The sequence below is a fragment of the Pipra filicauda genome, unplaced genomic scaffold (assembly GCF_003945595.2).
Source record: "Pipra filicauda isolate LSUMZ 115617 unplaced genomic scaffold, ASM394559v2 scaffold191_size1418713_pilon, whole genome shotgun sequence".
Lineage (NCBI taxonomy): Eukaryota > Metazoa > Chordata > Aves > Passeriformes > Pipridae > Pipra > Pipra filicauda.
The window spans coordinates 1101488-1119756 of NW_024104300.1; the positions used below are offsets into that span (position 1 = coordinate 1101488).

Genomic DNA, 18269 nt, shown 5'->3' on the forward strand with positions numbered 1-18269 from the left:
TGAGCAGAAATGCAGCAGTAATTTGTTAGCTTTTTCATATCTAGAAAACTTTAAAATTAAACTTGATAATAATGACATTAATACACAGATGTCTTTGGTATCCATGAAAGGAGAATGGAGAACTGAGGCTGAAACATTCTGTTTCGTTGTATAATTTACTCAATCCTTTTGCCTTGAAGATATTGTTCCTCTTGTTCTACTAGTTCAATTTCCTACTTTCACTGAACAATGCTGTGATGTAATTTCCCATGATTGCACCCATTGATACCAGGAACAAACGTACATTTTCTGGCGTTCCTTTGGGAATATAGTAAACTTCAAAGGCTCCTGCTGCAAGTAGGTTCAAGGGATCCAGCAATTCAGAGTCAGTAGTTGTTTCATCCTTGGTAGTTCCATGTGTGTCTTGGGATGCAATGAGTGCTGAACCTTCACTCTCCTCTTACCTGATGGATAGGTGCTCATAAAAAGCTGTATGCATTTGACCTGCCTCTTTCAAGTGTACACCTCTGTGCTACTACTGAGTTTTGTGATTGCTGACAGTTTTTCTGTTTTTTTCCTGCACAGAGGACATGCAAGTGCACAGGGTATCTGGGCACACACCTTCCCCTCTGCAAGTCTGGCCCTCTTTACACCTTTTCCTTAGACCACGTGATGTATGCATGTGATATTACCATGAGACATAAATGTATTTCAGATCTTCAGAAGCCTGTGTGATGGGTAGTGCTGCCATTTTGCAGTGTTAATACATTGAAACCAGAAAAAAATTTAAATAGAGATTAAAAAAATCCATAAGCATGTTAATACAAAGGGAAACACAAGAAAGGATGACCTTGGCTTACTCATGTTACATATACATTGAACTCTATTGAGATCAAGACAAAAGAACTTATGCACTGAACTCTTTATTTGACCTTAGAAGTTGTGTACAAATTTGAGCTCCACAGATTAGCAGGAAGAGCCTTTTTGTGATGTGCGAATAGCAGCTTGCATTGTAGGCTGAGATGCTAGCCTGAGACTGCAAAATGCTGTGTGGTACCTGCCTCTTCTGCTTTTCTCCTCCTCTGAGCTGTTAATTTATTCCTCCACATCAAATGTGGAGTTACTGCAGCATTTGACCCCTGCAGAATTAAGCTCTGATTTTTTTCAAAAAGCTAATGAGATTTTCAGGGTGGGATCCAAGAGTTCTAATAAATAACTTTAAAGTAAGATATTTTGCAGGTGGGATCCCCTAAAAAAATGTTTCTAACTAGTATTTTAAAAATGCAATCTGAAAACATATTAAGCTATATTATTTACTCAGTTAGAAGGGTTTAATGAACTTGTCAACATTCTTCTCACACATGCATTTTTGAAAACAATGAAAAATTTGTCATGGTAGCCTTAATGTGTGTGTTGCTAGCCCAGAAGCTGGTGTTTCTGAGGTGGTAGCAGGATGTTGTTTTATGCTGATTCAGTTGTCACTCTCACTATTACATGCTTTAATCATGGAATGACCAGAAGTGAGTTAGTATTGAATGTTTGTAGGTCATCTTTGCATTCCACCATCTCACTGGTAAAGCTGGTGTAGAGCCAGTCTCAATAAATTCTACCAATTCGGAGCTGAGTCTGTTGCTGTACACATCCTATAATGCCCCTGTAATCTTTCCATCCTCTGTTATATGGGATGATTCTGCTTTCCTGTGCCCTGCGTAATAGTATCTCAGCAGTGGAGTCATCTGCCTGTCCTGGGCTGTAACACACATGACTGGCAGGGGATAAAAATGTTTGTATTTCCTTAGTGTGATCTTTAGGGTATGTTCCACTGTGACTGTGGTCTGAATAGGACCTTGAATTTTCTGTGAACTTCTCCGAGAAGCCAGTGTAGGTAAGAATGTTCCCAGTTTGCCTTTTTTTGCCCTGCGGTGCCTTGGATTGGTGTGGGATTAGGGTTTTTTATTAATTTAGGAAATGTGTAGGAAAGAGTTACTGTATTTCCATAGTCACATTTCTGAGGGCAGATATGCTCTGGCATTCACTGGTGCTGCTCTTTGCCTTTTTATTCTGAATAAATAAACTTGATCTTAAAGAGAAAACAAATATGTAACTTTATTACTTAGATGTTCTCCATGAATGTACTATGCAACCATGAGATGCTGCTGTTATCAGATAAATTTCCTGCTACATCCTTAATGCAACTCCTTTCCAGAAAAGTTAGATTATATAATACTTATGTTTTTTTACATTGCCAGGATACAATCACTGGTCCCTTACTAAGATGAAGAGTTAATAAGAATTGCCCTCTGCAGGGGGGCTAATTCATTGTTTAGGGTAGTCTGAAGCAAGACTGTCCTCCTAACTGAAAGACTGGTGTTAGGTGGATGGAATGGATGATTAGATTATCAAGTTGAATAATACAGATATTTTTCTTGCTGCATTTTTGGGTGTTTAGTTCTAGAAGAATACAATAGAATAGGGTTTGGAAGTACATTGTTCCTCCTTGTAGCAAAACAGGCATCAAAATGTGAGGAAGTGGAATACATCTGTTTTTGTACATGAGGAGAGAAATTATCAGGAAAGCAAGTGTTAAGGCAGAAAACTGTCAAAACATAATTCATTAAATGCGATTAATGCGATAATTCATTAATTTGCGATTAAACTTTTTATTACCAAGAACTAAAATTTATTAAATGGAAAGGATTATCAGACACTTGCCATAGGTTATCAGAATAAAGACTATTTATACACTTGGTGTAGCATTCAGACTGGAGATAGTTTTCTGTGTTGTCTTGCAGTTGCAGTTGAAAGCAAGGTTGATCTTCATAGCAAAACAGTTTTTGTGAGTTTATATTTTATTCTTTGGACTCATTAAGCCATCCCAATAGAGTGTGGTGAGCTGATTCCTAGATCAGATGTCATCATGGCTGGGCTTCGTGAACGAAGATTTGGGAAGGGCTCTACCCACGTTTGTTGCAAGTGCGTTGGTGGCTAAAAAGGCCAATACGAGACAGGCATGTCCGGTGAGCTGATTCCTAGATCAGATATAATGCTGTAATAAATGTATTCATTTTTTTCATTTAAAATTTTAGATCTGTCGTGCAAATGATCTTTAGATGTTTGCTTTTTCACAGTGTAGGCAGAAGAGTATTGTATTAGGAAAGCTGAAACTTTGTCCTTGACATAGATTAATATCTCTGTGTTCAAGAGAAAAGCTGAGTTGAATCTAATTTATGTAGTCCTGGTAGGATGCTGTTAAGGCTAATAGTTTATTGATACTGTTTTGGTTGCACTAATTCATTTGCTGCATTTTTGCTATTCTTTTCCAGTACTGCCAATAACAAGCACATAAAAAATCACTCCCAAAAGGGGGAGATAGGCTTTTAAGAAAAGCAAACTGTATTTACATACTCTTGGTCTATTTTTTCACTTTCTGGTGTTTTGAGGGGATGTGTGAATTTCCTTCAGCTTGAGGCTCATGTTTTCCATGTTAATTTTTTTTTTAAAGTTCATCCAGAGATTCATGCACAGTTTTATGGCAACTCTTTCAGGAGTAGATCAAATATCACAGCAATTTTAATTCAATAATGGGAGCTGTAATCGTCAGTCCCCGGGTATTACCCCTAACTGAGGGTGATGTGAAAGAAGAGAAGGGTATGATGGCTGCTACCTGATAGTGCAGTTGAGAGGTTGAGACCTGCTCCCCTTGTACCACTTATTTTGGCATATTGTAACTTTTCTTTCAGTGATTTGAGAAAGAAGTTGAAAAAAGTATGAAAATTTCTAAGTTAATCTATCAGAGGTTTGTTTGTTTGTTTGCCTTTTTTCTTTCTTTTTTTTTTCTCATGTGCACAGTGTAGTTATCCAATAATATTTTTGCAGTAGAAGAATCTTTATGTTTTATCTTTCTGATAAATTCAAAGCTCTCTGGCAGAACCTGTAGTTGGGAGTGGCAGATAAGGGAGGGTGAAGTAAACTGGGAAATGTTCTAATTAAAAGAGAGGAGAGTCTGAAATGGCCACAAGGAGTCTAGAGTGGATGAAATTGCCACTTGCTGCAGGCAGGATCTGTTTTCTCTGTTTTGTTCTGAGCTGAGATTTTTTTAGGGACCTTTACAAATATAAAATTCAGCTTAAGCATTCAGTGCATGGCTCTGACAATTTCCGTTGATTCTGTGAGGAGGAAGCAGCCATGCTTATTTTTTCCCCTGATGTAGGGTAGCATTAGAAAGTTGTGCCACAGTGAGATAAGAGCCATGATAGTTACAGAGCCAGGGCTGACATCTGGTTTCATGTTTTTAGGAGAGGGAGTGCGCAATTCCATCCCAGAGCAAGCTGCCTGCCTGCCTTCTGTTTTACTAATCTGTCATGAACTTACTGGAAATGAGTGTATCCAGTGCCAGTATAAAAAGGATATACCTACCCCTTACTCTTTGCTTGATGCTAGCTCGACATCAGCTATTGGAGGGCAGAACAGTAGGCAGCAGGGCAGGAAAAACGGTGGACTTTGGGAGCTTGAGGTCCAATGCCATGTGTGCAGTCTGCACAAGTCTGTGCAGAGGTGCTTTTGGGGACGGGGAGGGTGCCCAAAAGGCATGGCGACAAGATTTATACTTGAGCAAAGGGCTGAAAACTCACTGGACTTGGGAAAGCTGCTCTTGCATCAAATAATGGCTTTGCCCCACCATTATAAGAAACTGCAAGCCTGTAACTCTCACCTAAAATTGCGTATACAGCAAGTTAATGGCTTTCAGTATAAATTAGGTAGCTGAACTGACTATTGTGTGAGATGTTCCTAATTTTCTGATACCTTTTTGTCCCTTTCATACTCTTTCTGTGAAAGCATACCTATAAACTTCACAGGTGCTCAGTATGTCAGGAGATGTTGGGATGGTGAAGTTTTATGTAATGTTGAAGGGTGATGTTGAAGAGCTAGGTAGATGTTTGACATAGGTTGTGTGTATGTGTATTTTAAGACTGTTGATCTGTAAAAAAAGTCACCTTATATATATTATAAAAATTCACCTTATATATATATTATACATATATTCACCCAATATAGTGCTTCAAGTTGGCTGCCCACAGCCGTTTTAGGGACACAATAAAATAGGGATGAAACTATATTTTAAAATTTTTTGAGAAAAGCTGTGCTTAAAACTTTGGAATGTGTTCTGGTTTTGTGATAAAGTGAATATTATTAGATATGACAGCATATGTACCTTTTAAAATAACAGTTTTTGAATGCTGTCAAATAGATCACAGTCCTTCATTAAATCCATTTGATCAAAAGAGATTCTTCTAGATAGGTATCTATTTGTGGGAAATCATGGTGCTCTGTGGTACCAGTTCAGCTGAAGCATGGGGTTTTTCCAAGTTTGTTCTGCAAAGCTTGTAATACAGTAGAATAAACCAGCAGCAGAATCTGCATATTTTCAACTTCTTTTTTTTAAAGCTTTAAATCAAGATTGACTGCCTTGGCTGAAGACATGCTGTAGAAAAAAAATGCAATTATTGAGTATGACAAAAAATAAGTCTGACTAGTATGAGACATTAATGGGACAAAGTTGTATGTTCCAAGTTATGCAGATAGTCAAATGTTCTAATGGCATTTTCTAATTTTAGAATACTTTAATCCTTTTTCTTCACATCTTTCTTACGTATTTTTGTGTAGAGTGTGTACATGTATGTGTGTGTGTATAGATATACAGGTATAAAAAATGTGTGTGAGACGTAGCAAAGATGCAGTATAAGCTAGAAAAGGAAGTGCCTTTAATAAGCTAAATATATAATGATGGTCACCATTTTTTATCTATCAGCCATCGCCATGAGAGATTCTTAATTAAATATTTCAAGACTAATTGCTGCTGCTCTCCAGGACAGTTACGTATGACGGCGTGTACTGCAGGGGTTCAGTTGGTCACTGTTTGAATTGATAATCATGTATAGAATTATTGAAATACATTTCAGTCACACAGTGAAGCTGTGTACTTCAGTAGTTTGGGGCTTTCTGACATCGGTGCACCACTGACCACTTGTGCGTGCTCTTCTGCCATGCCTATAACTCAGACTTACAGTCAAGTGCTCAGAGCATGCAAACTGATATTCTTTTACTTTGGGGTTTCTATTTTCTGTTGAGAGAGGGTGATGAAGACAAAACTTCAGAGCACTGGCTGCCAGGTATCTCAATGTGCGCTACCTATCTGGGTGGACTGAGGCTGGCCACCCACTAACGTGTGGTGAAGAGGAAGATGGGAAGGACTGGGAAGGGTTAGAGGAGACGAAGTGGTGAGACAGGGCAGCATAACAGCAGGTTGTGACTCTTACACTAAGGTTTAAATGCCTTGGAAGAAAGGGCATTTTCCATCTTATCTAGAAGAATATATCCTGGTTTACTGGTTCTCATGTGTCTTTGATATGGTTTATACTTAACTCTAGTACTTTCTCCGTCAATTTGTGAATCCAGTCATTTCTTTAAGGCTCTTCAGAGAACACGTGAAGATGGATGGGTTTGAGTTTATGACAGCAGTGCAGTTGGTGGTGAAGTCTTCCCTGCTCTCTGCTTTCCTTCTGCTTGCTGCTCTTCTTGTACTTAGGGCACATGGCTAAGGATGGTTGCTGCATCGCACAAGGAGGGTTTAAGGGCACTGAAATGTCTCCTTGCTCTCTTGCCAGTTCCCATACTCGTTTGTTTCTTGGTTTATTTCCCAAAAGTCCTTTTTGCATCACTGAGGCAGGCAGAAAGAGAAATCCAAGAAGTTGCCTTGTGCTGTAAGACAAGGTATCTTTTCTTCTTTGGTGTCATCTGCTTATTTATGTAACTTCTCCAGTTTTAAAAAAGAGATTCATTATAAAACAACTGTATCCTGAGGTTTTGTAGTCAGTTTTGGCAGAGCAGCTATGAAGCTGTCAGAGCTTTGCTTGTTAAAATCTGCATGTGAGCCTTGCACTGCCTCTAGCTCTTTCTTAAGAGACTTTTTAAGAAATTTTTTTTTTATGTAAGCCTGTAGTACTCGTGGAAGACCTGGGTAAGAAAAATGTAGCTTTAGTTTGATTCCAAATTACAAGAAGTTAAGCACAGATTTTTCAACAGTGAGAGGAGCAAAAGAAACTTTACTTAATTTTTTTTATTTTGAAATAATATTCAAAGCTGTTCACTCTTTTGTCAAGTTGGTTAGTTTTCATCCTGGCATTTGCTGTGGCTCTGCTTCTATTCTAAATGTGACAGGAATATAAAAAGAGACCCTTCTGATGCAACTGGTGACCTAGGAACCAGCTGTACTATATATTTATGAAAGTTACTGTATGTTATAATTTTTTGTCAGGTCTCCCCCATCCCCTTAACCACCTGTGTGAGAACAGGACTTTATCTCCAAAAATTTGTTTTGATGCTTAAATACCTGTTAACAAGGCACATTTATTTCCTCTTTTCTTTTTCCTTTTTTTTCTTTTTTTTTAATTTTCAGTGTTAGAATTTGACTTTTCTGAAGAAATTTGCTTAGGAGAACTATGCTCAATTGGATACAGAATTTGGTTCCATTATATGGCTTTCTTATCCACTGCTTCACATAGTAAAATGAATACAGCTGATCCTACTCAACATCTTACTCTGTTTTTTTCTTGTTTTAATGAGTTTTTTGTTCAGTGTAACAGGCAATGTGGATAGCTGAGGGAAACTGGTCAGTGTGGATAAACATCCTCCATGTCATATGCAATAAACTAACTTTTCAATGCTTTCCTCAAATGCCAGCCACCGTGGAACATATCTGAAAACTCCTAATATTTAGATATATATTATGAAATATTTTTTTCCTTCTTTTTCATTCAGTTTTGACAGAGAGCTAAAATTTTACAAATACCAAAGATAGCAAGCTGTGTTCTGAATAGACATATATTGTGTTTCTGTAAGATCAGAATCTGCACTGGGAAAAGTGAGTTGTGATTTGGTATGTAATTCAAGCCTTTGCTTTCCAGTTACTAGGTGTAAAGAAATGTTTGCAGCATCCTAGGATTTATTTTGGGAGTGGGGATCTTAAAAGAGATGCAAGAGTAACTATTGCTAAGAAGAAAAAAGTGTGGTGAGTTCCCAACTTAGTCAGAAAGGATGCGTTTTAATAGTTTGTCAATATGTTGTATGACTGAAAGATGTGAAAAACACACCAGTTACTGAAACAGTAAAAGGCGAGGTCAGCTTGCCTTTGATTTCTGCTGAGTTTGTGGGAACAGGAAGTTTGGGCACAGGACAGAAAGATGAAGATGAATCTGACACAGTAAGGGAGAAAAAATGGAGTTTAGTAATGGTGAAACAATTATGGAGTCTGTAAAATGTATTGCTTTATTATCTTCTTCATTTACAGCTGTGGTTAATGGAACAAGTCTGTAGAGCCCTCCATTTGAATTTTTTAAAATATGTCGTGTATGTTGTGGTGATATTTAAAAAAAATTGGAAAAGACTTGGTTTAATTTTGGATTCTTATAATTGTTCTTAAAAGAGTGGGAAAAAAAGACTAACCATAGTTGTAATTTTGTGAGGTGATGATTACAAATGCAAGGTTTGCTCTGGCTACCCTATCAAATGGAGGTCTTATTTTAGGTAGTGCTAATGAGGCAGTTCATGTGTCCTTCAAGCACTGAACAACATCCAGAAGGAGAGAAGGAAAGAAAAAAAATCAATCCAGCTTTTCCTACTACTACAAAAAAAGTTGTGAACTGGGAATTTTTCTTTGGCAAAGAGGCAGAGGCTTGTATGAGACAGAGTTCCTTCTCTGATGCCAATAGCTGGCTTTTATTAAATCATTGGGGTGCTTTGGTGTAGGCGCTATGTCCAAGGAATGCTTCTGGAGGACTTCTTTCTCCAGTATTTTCAATCTATCATAAATTTGCTTTTCTGAAGATTGGATGTCTAATCTCAAAAATTTAATGATGTTTGTTTTCCTTCAAATCAAGCATTTAACAGCTGGGATTATTAAAGGGGAGGGGGAAAGTATTGATGAAATAATCTTTTCTGTGTAATTATTTCTGGCATGAAAATATATTTAACCATGTGTGTCTATAAAGCACTAGTTGAGCAGTGTTGGAAATAGGGTCTCATGATAAAATTATTCTTTAGTTTGCTGAAAGAGAGTAATGAAATAAAACACTTTGCTGAATGGGAAATGACCCAACATGATCCTTGAAGTTACAAAATTTCTTCAGTCAAGGCACATGGGAAAAGTGAGTGACTGTACTCCAATACTGGTAAAGACCAAATAGTTTACTCAGAAAGGAGTTACTGACCTGGTGCAGGTGAGCAAGGTGACTAATGGAAAGAAACACCTGTCATGAATTCTAAATTAGTAAAAGGTGGGAGACCTTTTTGTGCATCATGACCCTCTTGCAATCCATAATAACGTTTTTGAAGACTTGCAGTAGTATTATGACAAGTGTCCTCTGAGGCACTAACAACACAATTCTATGGTATGTCTGTCAATGGTATCTATGGTATATCTGTCATATATGTATGACAGTTCAAGTGCATAGCATTGTGAGGATTCCTCAGTTAGCCAAAAGTTTTCATCTAGGCCCTTATCACATCAGATTAGCATACAAGTTACACTTTCAGCTGGTTCGCTGTGAGATGTTGACTTCATCACCATGACTGAGGGTCTTGTCTGTCAGGAGACATTATCTGTGATTTGCAGCACTTGTTGAGATTTGGTGTGCTTCAGAGATGATATTGCCAGACCACTGGCAATCACACAACTGGTTTGTTACTCTGGAATAATCCACACAATGATGGATCAAATTTCTGTAATATCTAGTCATGTATTCTACTCATTATGTAAGATCTTAGCCTTGCACATCACTCTAATAGCCTTTTCAATGGGTATTAATTCAGCAGTTAGAAAATCTCTCCCTCGAAGGATTACATTCCATGATCTTCCTTTTCTTCCTCCTTTGCTCTCATCTAGTGCATGTACATCCCATGTTATGCTTGCAGGCATTCATGCTGTATTTCCTCATGCAAGGAGAGGAACACGGGAATAACCCCAAGCTGGTGGGGGCTGTGGTGAGGAGGCCAGCTGAGGTGCCAGTATTAGTGCTTACAGGTGATCCCCTGCCCTACTCATTGATTCTTTCAACTTGCCCTTCTCTGCTGTGGTCATATTTTCCCACTTCATGTGGAAAGGGTGTGGTTGCTCCTGCATGACCCTTACTGTGGTTGGAGTTCAACACATTCAGCTGATCCCTGAAATGTACTTGTGAAGGGGCATTCTTGCAACAACCCTGTTGGTTGTTTTTCTGTGAGCAGCTTAACTAAGCTGTGTCACACCACACTGATTCTCTCTTCTGCTTGTGCTCAGGGAAGGGTCTTATTTGCCTACAAGTATTTTTGGTTGCTCTTCTTTTTAAAGTACTCCTTTTGTAAAATAAGGGCATGCTGTTAAAAAAGATAGTATAGTTAAAGATTTGTACTTCCCCTCGTGGCCTCAGAACATGGCCACCTCTCCTACAACAACTACAACTACAACTACCTCACTTTCTCTTCTGGTCTGCTTGTGATATGTTTATATTTTGCAAAAGCGCTCATTGGTTCAAACCTCAAGGGTCACCACCCCCTGGGGATTTACCATTTTATAACTTCAGGGGGAAAACTGTTTTCCCACCACCACAAATATGTAGTACTTTTTTGTGGGTTTGCTGAACCCACTGAGAAGATTCAGTATTGTATGGGGCCAGGTATTGCATGGAGAGGATTGTTGACCATCACCTGTACTGAGGGACATTAGGTAATTTTGTCAAAATCCTGATTTGGCTTTTAGGTTGCTTTGTAGCTGGGGGCTGACAAGTCATCCTTGAAATCTCTTATCCACTTTCCTAGATGTGGTATGATGTCGAGGATGCAAGAGAGAAAGTAGAGTTACCTTTGCAGGACAATGATGGATATCGAATAAAGCAATAGATTTGTTGACAGAAGGACTCAAATCCTTTTAAGAAATCAATAGTGCCTCAGATGGCATTGACTGCTGTGCTAATGGAAGCTGTTACCAGAAGTGAGCAGTTAATGCTGCAAGCCTTCTGTGAGGCCGCCACTTCAGGGACACAGAACCTAAATGGCTAAGTGTTGCCCATGTGCAGAGGGACAGAAAATGATGATGAGCCCTGTAAATGAATGTCACATTTGTGGTTTCTTCAATGCTTGCCTGCCAGACTGGCGGAGACTTTTGAGAACTGCAGTATGTGAACTATAAATATTTATCATTTGTAATTTACTCACGGGTCAGAGTAATTTACTTGCAGAACAGCACTGAGGTCAAGAACTGATTGTGTGAAAGCCGTTACTTGTCTTCACTCCTGCTGCCTGTAGAATAAAATTTTCATTTTCCGTATATTTTGCCTTTAGGATAGTATTTATTGCATGAGACTGGCATTGTGTTATTTTTTCTGTGGTGTACTTATCTCTTTTACCCCTTCATCTTTTATTATTGGATCACTATCCTCATACAATAACCTCTAATTCAAGAGAGGGTAAAAAGATTCTCTTTTATGGACAAATCTGCCCATCTTTCACAAGTGAATAGTGCAAAACTAAAGAAAAATAAGTTGCCTCAAATGATCCTCTACATTTCCCAACTGAGTTAGCACGTAAGAGGAACTTGACAAGCATGTTTCTGACCTCATTGGAGCAGTAATTTCTGATTAAATTTTCAATGCCGTGTACATTTAGCCATGCAGTTTCATTTAAGATTGATAGAGCTTCCACAGTGTATCCACACATTCAGCCTCGAAATTGCTCACCCCTTATTTCTTTTCTTCCCTGCATGGACATTCTTCTTTTTTCTTTCCTTTCTGTTTTATCTTTGAGATGCAATTGTATATTTGTTGCCCAAATGAAACAGTGACAGAGACTGATTTGTGGCTTCTTTTTACCTTAAGTTTTTTTTTAACCTTAAGTATTTTCAAATACTTTAAAATAGGTTGCTGATTATAAGAGGAATCCCTTTTAAAAAGTTATAACATTTTAATTGAGGAATGAAACAGGCATGTTGTTCTTTATATTTTGAAGGCATTATGCAATGTCTAGTTCTTGTGAAACTTCTTCAGATATTCCTGTTGCTGTTTCCAAAGATGGAACAAAAATGGTAAAGAACTTGTCTGTGTATCTGTTTTGTGAGTATTTGCTGTAATTTGTAGTTTCAGTGAATCCATAAATCTAAGGAGCCATAAGAAATTTGCACAGTGTGTTGAAGGTTGTCAGGGTTAGGGATGGCCCAGTGTTGCCAGCTTGGAGCTAAGCCTGTTCTACCTCACTGCTTTTGGTTGTTGCAGAATGAGGATTCTGTTCTTGATGTGGCTATTCAGGCAGAACTTAAAAATTCATCTAGAAGATACTGTGAAATTCAGGCATTGCTTTCCTTCTCTGTACCCTCAGCCCTCCTCCCTATTCAGCTCCAAAGGGTTGATATTAAATGAGTCCCATTTCCATGGTACATCCCCACTCCAAAAGTGATGCTTAGTGAATGTTTGTTGTACTACTGGAAACAAATGCAAATGTGATGACAGCTGGCTCAAAATTGACATGAGCAGAGAGTTGCTCCCAGATTTCCTTCTTATAGCCATACTTTTGTGCACAAGAGCTGGCCCCGTACTGAATTATAGAATAATTGTCGATGAAATGGAAGATATGTTCCTGTTGGGATTCAAGTTATTTCTCTCATGAAAAGCCTAGAAGAAATATGATCTCATCACTGGAAGAGGATATCCAAAGAGAATTCAGAAATATGAGATGTGGCGGTCAAAGACATAGCTTAGCTCTGTTGTTTTTCATAATTTTTGTTAAGTATTGTCAACAGAAGTATCTATTTCAGTTTTCAGTGCTTTTTGAATTACTTATTTTAGCCCTAGATGCACTTGTCCATTTTTCTGCCTAGGTTAGTTTTCATTCAGTGGTGTTATTATGATTGTTCTTGAATACATGTATTTCATTCTTTTACATCCATAGGACTTCAAAATATGTTACATACTAAAGAAAACAGGCATAAAAATCAGATACTATGTTTGCCTTGCCTGAGAGCCTGCCTTTCCACTTATTTAAACAGAAATGCTGGATTAATTGTGGTTTTAATTTTTTTTTTTATATACATGGTATTATTTTTTACTTTTTAAATTCTTTTTGAGTGGCTTTACACTCAAGTAAGCACTTAATTATGTGACCAGCTTTACACAGAGGGTCACTGTTGGGAACTGTTAGCACAAGTAAAGACACTTACGGGATGAGGATTGAAATCCCCAGTACAAATAAATACTGTGTTTATGACTCTGCACTGCTTCTTAGTAATGTCAGTGGCTTCCTAACAGAGATAAGCACAGCTGGCAGGACTTCAGTGGTTAGATAACAGAGCAGAAGCGTTGTGTTTAATCTGCTTGTGACTCTTGCTCTTCCTTGTGACAACATTCAGATAAATAGACACAGAACTCCACAGTGAAGCAAATGCAAATAAGGAAGACATTTCACTGAATGTGGGATCTGAAACTGCTATAAATGATTTTCTTCTCACTTTCAGATTTGTGAAGTGGTTACAAATGTTTTGTGGTCTCATTTTGCATCATTGGACAATGGTTAAATTGACAGAAAAAGATACAATCTCTCTTGTTTTTTAAGTTGCATAAAGAAATTAGGAATAAAAATAAGAAATCCCCACAGCAAGCACGAGATGGGGATAATGTGTTAGACTTAAACTACTCAACAGCAACAAAGGTTGCTTGGGTTAGTTTCTCTATAACAGAGAAATTACCAAGGAATTGTGTTACTCAGTCATAAATTTGCAGAGTTGCAGAAATGGAAGCTGTAATAAGAGTGTCTGGTAGGTAAAATGAATCATTTATGCAGTGTCTTACTAAGGAAGAAACTCAGGTTGTCCTGTGAGTCCATCAATAGAAGACTCTGTATGAGCATGTGTTTGTGTCTTCTTGGAGTGGAGAATGTCCCTTGTTCTGCTCAATTCTTTTGCAACATCTGCTAGTTTAGTTTGATCTGTTTATGTTTCAATAGAAAACTTTTGACCCAGCTTAAAAAGCAGAGTTTAACAGTTATTTGTAAGCTGACCTTCTGTGTTCAGGGATTTTGTCATTTACATGGCATTATATCCCTTGCATGTGTGTTGGGGTTTGTTGTGGGATTTTAGTGGTATTAAGGTCAGATATTCAAATGCAGCCTTAGGAAAAACATGCTCATCTTGTCTGTGCCAATTTATCTAAACAAATCAGGGAGTAATTCCTCAAATTATTTATAGGAATCTCCAAAAGCCTATTTTTTGTTGAGTGTGTGAAATGTCTACATTACAGGACTTTGTTTAAAGCCATTGTATAGATTACAAAAATCTGAAGGAAAATATATCTCAGTTGAGACAGATATATTTCAATTAATGGACTTAGAAAAAAGTGGCTTGTTTAACATGGTATTCTTTCATTGAAAACATTGTATTGATTACAATCCAGGACATTTCCTATCTCTTGCTTGCATACTTTTGTGACTCTTGTTTCTCTACCTGCATACGTCTTCTGTATTGGAGAGTAGTTGATGACTTCTGGGTAAACTGTGGTAAAATTATCAAAGGTTCGAACTGTGGAAATTTTAAAAGTATGATTTAATTTTTGCTCTTAGATTCCTCTTGTTTGTGGCTGACATGTTTCAGTAGTGTTTGAAAATAATGGCTTTTTTTAATGATGTAATTTTTCCATGTTCTGACAAACATCCTAAAATGTAGTATTAAAAGTATTTTTCTGAATTGCTGCAAAGTACTTTTTTGATATAGAAGGGTCTGGGGATTGTTTTTGTTTGTTTGTTTGTTTGTTTAAAAGGATTGCTTAATTGGAAAGCTACATGGCAAATGTCTGAAATTTCAGGCAATGTTTTATATTCATTATCCTGTGACCTAAATCCATTCCTCTGCTCTCTTGTGGATGACTGGCAGTTTCTAATTTAATTTATCCATATTCTTTCACAAATGAGAATAAACTTTGAATTTAATATATTCTTTTATAGTACGGTAATAAGTAGTAATATGTAATAAGAACATGGGAGATGAGAAAGATCATCGATTTCTAAGGATCAGGAGAATTTGGAGCATTGTTAGAGAAGTGTAGAAAGTGTTTATGTATGTTTTTTGTAGAAAACAAAATTAGCAGCAATTGCCCATCCTACTTGTCACACAATGTATTATGAATTCGGACTTGACATGCTGTGTTCCACATCAAGTATTTTCCTCTGTGGATCAACTAAGAACTGAGTTTTTTCAAATTTCAGGTATTTAAAAAGCATTAAGAGTGAAATGTTTGCAACAGTATTTCTTGTAAAAACACTCATTACATTATGTATGTGCCAATTTAGCAGCTTTTATACGTCTTGAATATTATTTAGTATCTGGTAGTGAACTGATGTGTATAGTAACCAAGGGTGAGATTATTAACTAGTCTCTCTTATTTATCCATGGCAGGCTTAAAGATTCCTAGAGCATGAATTTAGCTTGGAGGCTTTTGTTCGTTTGCTCTTTTTTGTTTGGTTTATTTCTATCGTCTATCTTCCAAGCAAGAAAACTAGGGCATCGATTCCTTTCAGAAAGGGAACATTGTTACTGAATTAAAAAACACCGTACTTGCCATAGCCTTCTATCAGCTTCTTCAGGAACTCAAAGAACTTGTGATTATTTAGTCAAGCAAAGACTTTTAAAATGAACAGATTAGAGTGCAAACCTGTAGAAATTAGAAGATTGTATTGCTGAGTGTTCTTCCTCTAACACCCTTTAATGTTGTCACATGAAAATATGACTAGTCTGGTTTCCTCATTTACAAATGAGATGGATTTCTTTCATGTACTGTTGTTAGTAAAATCTGTTTTCATGTTTGAAATAACAGAGTTCTATTTAGTTTGCTGTAGATTAATCTTAAAAATATGTGCAACTTAAATGTCGTGTGTGTTCATGATTTTCCTTTTGCCTCTGTAATGAAATGTCACTGTGCAATTTTGTCATAATGTTTTGATGGTCTCTCATAGTCACAAAACTTTGCAGACTATAAGCTTTTCAATTAGAAAACAGTTCATTGAGATGTGGCTGTGTAAATGTAGACCTTTTTTGTCAGCCGCAGAATGACAGTTTTCTTTTTGCACTTTTCAGTCTTTGGCAGGACTTTGCATTTTGAGGAAAGTTTTCTCTATGTTGTCACTAGGCTGCCCAATACTTGTAACTGGGTACAGTACCAAATAAATGTCAGTGTGTTTGTTAACCATTCCTAATGTCAAACAAGTTAATTTTTAAATTTCTCAAGGCTGGAAGGAAACAATTACAGAAGGAGACTTTTGCAGCTATGTAACACAGGAAAAGGCAGCAGTGCACGGTGCCAAGCATGAGGTTACATGAGCATGTACAGAATAGACAGATTGGATTAACATCCTTTGACAATGTCTGTTTAAAAATAGGCAAACAATTTATAGAAATACCATGGTGCAGACAAGGCAAGAGATATCCTCCAGGCAAGAAGCAGAGTATGGAAAAGTATAGGACCTAGTGCAGGGTAAATATGTAGGAGATAAAGGTGGAAAAAGATAGGACTAGTGGAAGTAGATGGCTTACACAATAGGAATTGAAGCTAAGGCCTCCATAAGTAGGAAAAAGAAATCTGTAGAGAAACTAGTAATTCCATTGTGGCTGGAAGTGGATTCAAGAGGAGAGAAGGTCCATATGGCGGGGAATGCCTTGGCACACTGGAAGGGCAATGCAGTTCTCTGTAAGTGGCTTAACTGAGAGTACTTTTTATTTAGTTATCTCTTTGTTTAGTGATGGAAATGAAAAGACAAGCAACGGTATCCATGTCAGAACTCCTTTTTAATTGTGAAGATAGGAAAAGAAAGCAGTTGTTCATGTATTGTATTATTTTCTAACTCTCCAGTCTTGAAGCATGTCTCATTTTTCCTGTGGGAAGCAGGTCTTACCAGAGAGTGGTGGACCTGAGGCCGTTGCTTTCTCTGCCCTTTAGAGTATGACCTCAGACAGGTCATGGTGCTGGTTTTGTCTCAATTGCTTCTATGTGAAATGAAGAGGATAACAATATCCAGTTTTGTAAATTACCTTGAGAAATACAAAAGCTTTCTCTTCCCTTTTGCTTGCCATCCTGTTTATGGCTTAAATTGCCTGTTTTTAAAGAAAGGCTAATTGAGTAATATCTTTTATATAACATGATTGGATGTCCTGTGTACTTTCTATTCACCAGACATTAAAGAAGTGAGTTCAAGTTGTTTCATGTCAGCTAAGGATACAACTCACTACCTAGTCCACAGCAAAGGTGTCTCAGTGTGGGACCAGGGTAGACAGATAGAGGGAAGAAAAAGTGCAGAGACCTGACACTACTGCATGGTAAAGCACCTTTGTCTACTTGGAATGGGCTGGTTTAGGCAAAAAGGTTTAGCTCTGTGTTAATATTGACACAAATCACAATTCAGAAAAAAAGCCAAGCTGAACCCTCACATCAGCTAATCAGAAGAAATGTGAAAATTCGTGTAGGATATCCATATTAGGCGGTAGATAAAAGAGAAATGAAACACAGTATTGGGATTGAAGAAAGCAGAAATAAAGAATGAAATTTTTTACCCAGAAGCAGTGCAAAAATGAAAACATCTCTTTCAGTCATTTGGGCATTTTTTCCTTGTACTGACTGGGAATTAAGGATCAGGTCTATCTTGCTGTGGGCACTGTATAAAGATCCAGTAAGATACTCACTGCCAAAACTGCTTACAGACTTGGGGCATACAAAAAACCCACACACTGTTTTGAAATTCTATATGTAAGTGAGTATCTGTTATGCCATTATATCATCAAGTGGAAATATGATTACTAGTAATATATTAAATATTATAAATTTGTGGCTATTAGAGCAGCATGCGGTTTTCTGAGGTAGGAGTAGTAGTGATATTTTCTTAACCAATGAATTTGTGAATATTCAGAGAGTGTATTAATCATTAATCTCCTCCATCTTTTAGAGAAGATAAATGGTTAAATCCTTATCCTCATCTGAATAACAACAAATTTCATGTGCCATTTGCCTTGACACTTTGATTAGACTTTGTAGACAGCAAGTTCAGAATACTCAACATAATGTATCAATTATTTCTCTTTTTACAGAGGGAAACCAAAGGTCAGTTTCTTATAGATCACATCTGCAACTATTACAGCTTGCTGGAAAAAGACTATTTTGGCATTCGATATGTTGACCCTGAGAAGCAGAGGGTATGTATATGATCTCTGACTACATTTGCTTTTAAGTAAT

General features: G+C 37.3%; 1 protein-coding gene across 4 annotated transcripts in view; it reads left to right on the forward strand.

Annotated features, from left to right (window-relative positions):
• Nucleotides 1–18269, forward strand: part of FRMD3 (FERM domain containing 3) — a 148915-nt gene that overhangs the window by 52691 nt on the left and 77955 nt on the right. For 2 of the 4 annotated variants that reach the window (XM_039380275.1, XM_027721564.2), the window contains exon 2: nt 18125–18229. The exons of 1 other annotated variant lie outside the window; for it this stretch is intronic. Coding sequence is in view for 1 of the 3 variants with exons in the window: in XM_027721564.2 (XP_027577365.1) it covers nt 18125–18229 (105 nt within the window). In the remaining 2 variants the exon portion in view is untranslated. Of the gene's footprint in view, nt 1–18124; nt 18230–18269 lie in introns of those variants that run through there. One more of the 4 variants, XM_027721565.2, reaches the window with a different exon arrangement.